Source organism: Tupaia chinensis, unplaced genomic scaffold (assembly GCF_000334495.1).
Source record: "Tupaia chinensis unplaced genomic scaffold, TupChi_1.0 Scaffold143775_1, whole genome shotgun sequence".
In the NCBI taxonomy this organism is placed as follows: domain Eukaryota; kingdom Metazoa; phylum Chordata; class Mammalia; order Scandentia; family Tupaiidae; genus Tupaia; species Tupaia belangeri.
Genome location: NW_006203624.1, coordinates 119,324 through 124,809, shown reverse-complemented (window position 1 = coordinate 124,809; position 5,486 = coordinate 119,324). Strand labels below are relative to the sequence as shown.

At 34.6% G+C, this 5,486-nt stretch overlaps 1 protein-coding gene across 2 annotated transcripts in view; it reads right to left on the bottom strand.

Moving 5' to 3' along the window:
* The window catches only part of DPH5 (diphthamide biosynthesis 5), a 47,605-nt gene that overhangs the window by 8,441 nt on the left and 33,678 nt on the right, over window positions 1–5,486 (bottom strand). For both annotated transcript variants that reach the window (XM_014582748.2, XM_006164972.2), the window contains exons 6-7: window positions 2,765–2,804; window positions 928–1,031 (exon numbers count right to left, since the gene is read on the bottom strand). In XM_014582748.2, coding sequence (XP_014438234.1) covers window positions 928–1,031; window positions 2,765–2,804 — 144 coding nt within the window. The remainder of the gene's footprint in view (window positions 1–927; window positions 1,032–2,764; window positions 2,805–5,486) is intronic.

The following is a 5,486-nucleotide window of genomic DNA, read 5'->3' as shown; positions in this document are numbered from 1 at the left end:
GTCTGGCGAGCACACACGCCCTATAGCAAAAACCTCTCCAAAAAAAGAAAAGAAAAAAAAAAAAAGAAGATAGATGCTCAAAGGCTGTCAGTACCTTTTATTTTTTGAGAGGTTTTTGCTATAGGGCGTGTGCGCTCACCAGAAAGACAAGAGACAGAGAGACAGAAAGTGAGAAATCACCCTCCAGGGGGGATGGCCACACCGCAAACCCTTCTCCTCCACTCTCCTCTTGGGGTCCTGGGCACACACGCACATGCACCTGGCTTGAGCCTAAACCACCATATCCAGGACTTGAACAGTGGTCGACTACATAGAAGTCCAGCAATGTAGCCATTACACTAACTGCTGGTCCCTGTCAGTGCCTTTTAACAGAATATAAAGCAGGTTCATTTCAGAACCTCTCAATAAAGATTTACTGACACTAAATGTTAAATATTAAGAATATAAGATTAAGTTCTTATATTCTTGTATTTCTTATTCTTATAAGAAAACAATTCCTGGTTCAGTTTTGAGAATGGTAAAAGAATAAATTTGTTTTTGCAGGACAGATCTCACCATCGATAGGGCTAAAACAGAAATTCTGTTTTTGTATATAAATATTTATGCATCAGCATATTTATACCAAATTTCATTTTCATTTAACCCGTGAAAATTCTTCTTTTTGGAATGGAATTAATTTCATTATAAATAATTTTTCATTATTTTACTTTCAGTGCAACTTAAAGCTTCTAAGACTTAAGTTAAAATGGAGGAAAACAAAGAAAATACGCAATGCAAAAAAATACTGACTTTGGCTTCTCTGGTGGTGGTGTGTATATGTGTGTATATGAGTATAAATGTCTTTTGGTGTCAGATATTAAATTGTAAACACATCTAAATAAAGCAGCAGAGAAATGATATGAGAGTCATTATCAGGGTCTTGAGTACCTGGTTCTTCTCCTCGTACTCTATGGTTCTGAATAACTTCCAGAAGTTGCTGGGCTGCTTGGTTCACACTCATGTACCGAGGAGGTTCGTAGATCTTCCTTCCCCTACGAACATAAACCAGATGCCATTGTTCTTAGCCATAAAATTACCTAATACGTTATTAATGCAGTTATTCCCCGATACACTGGAGTACCACAGCCTAAATTCCATTTGAAGTTCTCCCATAATATCTTCCCACTTTCAGAATACACTAAAACATGGGTAGAGGGATTGTTTAAGTGCCTTAAGCTTTTTCATTGTTCTACTTCAACTGTCCTCTGATCTCACTGAAATGATGACAGAAATAGAAGTCCAATAACCTAAAAATATGTACTTTTACTCAATGGAATGTCTTAGATAAAAATAATTCAAAATAAATGGCAATTTGGCCTAGCTTAATCAAGGTTCTTTTTATTAGTAGGTTTAAACTACAGATTCCTCTTCTCATTTCTTCCCTTAAGAAAAGTAAACTGAAGCAGTAAACATCTGAACATCTTAGATGGTAACACATGTTTACCTCTATACACTGTAAAACCTACCAATTTGCCCAATGATCATAATAACAAAAATACAGCTTTTGTAGCTTGTAAACTAGTTCGTGAAGATTATTTCACTGAGTCTAAGAACAATACTCTAAGTGCTAGCCCACAAAATATAATGCAAAGCACGAACATCATCTTAAGTGCTCTAGTAACAACATTAACAAAAGCGAAAAAAGGAGAATTAACTTTATTAATATACTTAACCAAATATACACAAAATATTATATTTTAACATTCATTTATATAGAATGATTAAAGAAACAGTTTTTATTTTAATCTTTGAAATCTGAAATAAGTTTTACAGTATATTTTAATTTGGATATTACATTTTCATTGGAAATAATTTATATTTAAATTTCATAATATTTGACAGTTAAAAATAAATTAAATGTATGGTTGTCAAAGTAGATTTAAACATTGAACTTGCTCCAAATATACTTAAACATTTTGTAATTATAAAACAGAGTCATCAGTTTTAAAGTAATGAAGATTAAAGGAAAAATTCAGTCCCTCAGTTGCATCAGCCACAGTTCTGGGGCTCATTAGTCACACATAGGTATGGCTACTATACAGGACATTGCTTCTCTAAGAAAAAAAGGGCTAGACTATCACTATCCTAATATGAGGAGAATAAGGCTCAGAGATGGAAGTAACTTGCCCAAGAGCAGATAGCTAGAGGCAGACTCAGGACTCAAACCCATGTTTTCTGACTCTCAATGTATTCATTCTACAGATTTTCACTGAGTGCCTATTAGATACCACCCACAGTTCTCAGTGTTCTTGTTTTTCTTTTTAGAGAGAGATTTTTGCTATAAGGTGTGTGTGCTCACTGGAAACAGAGAGAGAGAGACAGAGAGACAGAAACGAGAAATCACTCTCTGGGGGGGTGACCCCACCGCAATTTCTTCTCTTTTATTCTCCTCTTGAGATTTTGGGCTTGCATGCATATGTGCCTGACATGAGTTTCAAGTGGGTCCAGGACTTGAACTGCAGTCGGCCATGCGGGAGTCCAGCGATGCAACCGTTATGCCATCTGCTAGTCCCCAGTTCTCAGTGATGAATCTATGAATTGTATTGCTATTTCCATTCTCTAACAATGCTTATCATTTCATAACATTATGAGTAAAAAATGTTTAATGTTAATAAAAGCTGATTTTTAAGAAATCTTTAGAATTCACATCACTTAAGTAGAATTTATTGAGTTGTTTAAGGAATTAAAATTAAAATACATAAGCATTTGCAGAGTAAGTACTTACTTGATTAGATTTTCCAAAGACTGCTCTTTTACTTTGATATCTGAAGGGGATGAAAAAACAGTTCTTTGATTAAAGTAGGTGTAATACTTTATCCAAAACCCTGTATGTAAACTTAGGTGAGTTACCTAAATTTTGGGGAAAAATTCTTTCCAAGTGTCCAAATTGTTCATCTGAGAGTTTGTCACAGTCTTTCCCCCCATTTGTTATCCAATGTCTTAAGGAGATACAGAGAAGAATGGAAGTCTGTGATTATGTAAATGCCACTAGTCAGAAAACCACCATGAGCTTGGCCCTGAGACCATCCTGTAAAGATCTAATTTTTTTTTGAAAAAAGAAAACAAAGGATTAGATAAACATTGGCATCTACACTACCTACCAGCTAATCAAAATCTTTGTTTTCATTTTTAGTAGTTGGTAACTGCATACTTGCAACTGAAAAAGTCTTGTTATGTTTCTGTTCTTACCTATTTTTATGGCACCAGAATGTAAGCTTCAATACATATAACGTAAACTTACCACATTTTCAAGAGAGATTTTGCTTTTTTGCGAATGGTAAGACATGCCTTAATTACAGATAAATGCTTCAAAACCAAGTATCCATAGTTCTAACAAGGCTCTAAAACACTGAACGGGCATCAGACACAATGTCAGATGCAGGATACCATAGAGATCTAACCGGACAGAATCTCTACTTTCATGAGGTGTGATAGTCTAAGCATCACAAAGAGTTGGTTCTTTACATTTCTTAATCACTGATGCTCAGCTGAGCTATTTGGTAAAAGTTTAAAAAAAAAAAAAAAAGCAGAATCACTCTACATCCTCACAGGAACTCAGTACACAACAAAAGAGCAACAGCTGCTTCCTGTTTTACATGCCTAAAACAAATGGTTCAGCCAAAGTTTGTTTTTGCAAAAATAAATATAGTGTGACTGAGAAGTCTTAATAGACTTCTGCAGCTTTCTTAAGTAATTTAAGTCTTTCTTATAAAGGGTACTAACGAGTTTGCTTGAAAATTAGAGTAGAGATTAATCTCATATAGGTATCATTCAAAGTTCTTGTAACTGGCATTTTAAACTTTTTGTCAGGCTTGAAATGGTGCAAATTATTTAATATTTCTATTTATCTGGCATATATGGGAAAAAATACGTATCTGTTATTGAAAATATGGTCTCCAATACAACTAATGATATAACTGAAGCTTAAGACTCTTAAAATGATGTTTGTGATATTCCTAAAAATTCAACACTTTATTAATTCATTTGTCTTGAGCTTCTGATATGATATTTGAGATATATTTCTGATTTACAAATTTAATAATATGTTCTTTAGAATCTGATTTTTTAAATTAAGAGGGTTGTGAATTTTTATAGGCAAATGCTTTTCAACGATAATACTACATTAGTGAATTAGTCTCAATCTGGACTAGTCTTGCCACTGTACTTTTCCTGCCTGTCTTTCCACAGCCATTTTTTTTCTCTACTTCTTGTTCGAGTGTAAGCTTCTCCTATTCATCTTAGCACAGGACTGGTATAAAGTGAAGTGCCCGGTAAATGCTCAATTAATGGCTATTGAATAAGCTTATTCACTGGCGATTTTATTACCCATGCACCAGACCATCCTGTACAATCCACCTTTTAAGCAACTAAGTCCCAATTCATTTTTTTCAAAAAGTCTGTTGACATCTCCACAAATGCTTTGTTCTTAAAAATATCGCTAAAACTAATGTTAAACTGTATTAACCTGTAATTATATAAATTGGTCGTGCATAAGTAAATTTAAAATTCTCTGTGGTTCCTTACCAGTTTATTCTCATTAATACCTACAATGCTTGGTTCGCTGAAGCATTCAGTAAATACATACTAACTTAAATGATGAGAATGCCAGGTGATTAAACAATGATCTATGGTTTGAGGATTTGGAATCATGACATTTTATACTTCACACCCTGTTCCTGCTTTTGTTTATAGAGCAAGGAAGATATATTGTTTAACTTTGTCTTTTCCCAGGAAAGCTAAGAAAAGAGGCAGCTCTTAGAAGGAGGACTTAAGAGCCAAAGTTCTGGTTTGTCCTTCCTGCCGCTTCATACAATATAACTTAACTGTTCTTTAAACTCTCATGTGCATAACGCATCAGTTCCAAATGCTAGGTTTCAAAATGCTGAGGACAGGACCCACGTCTAATACTTCCTTAGTATTCCAAAAAAACCTAAATCTACACTGAGCATACATAAACACCCAATAAATGTCTGTAAAATGATTTTCTACTTTTATGTCCCAAGTTTTCTGAAAGATAAATGCTGCTCGCCTTCATTCCCTCTACTCTCAATGAATATATGAGGTAGTTATCAGGTAGCCTACTTCTCAGACTCTTCTTCCTGTTCTAGAAACTTACAGTTCTGTTGTAAAACACACATATACAAACCAGTATCTGAACTCCAATGAATCCCCATGTTTGGGCCCTGAGTTATAAATACTTCTACTTTTTCTTTTAACAAATTCTTCTTAACAGCTGTCCTCCTCTCATCGGCTTGGCATTCTACCCACTGCTGGCTTTAACCAGATCTAAGTCTGGGATAACAAGACAGACATATCTGATGGCATAGTCTATACCAATGAACAAGTAACTTACAGTGTTCTCTATAGTAAAGACCATAAAAAAGTAAGACTAGTCTCTCTCTCTTTTTTTTTTTTTTTTTTGGGGGGGTTTTCCCTATAGGGCATGT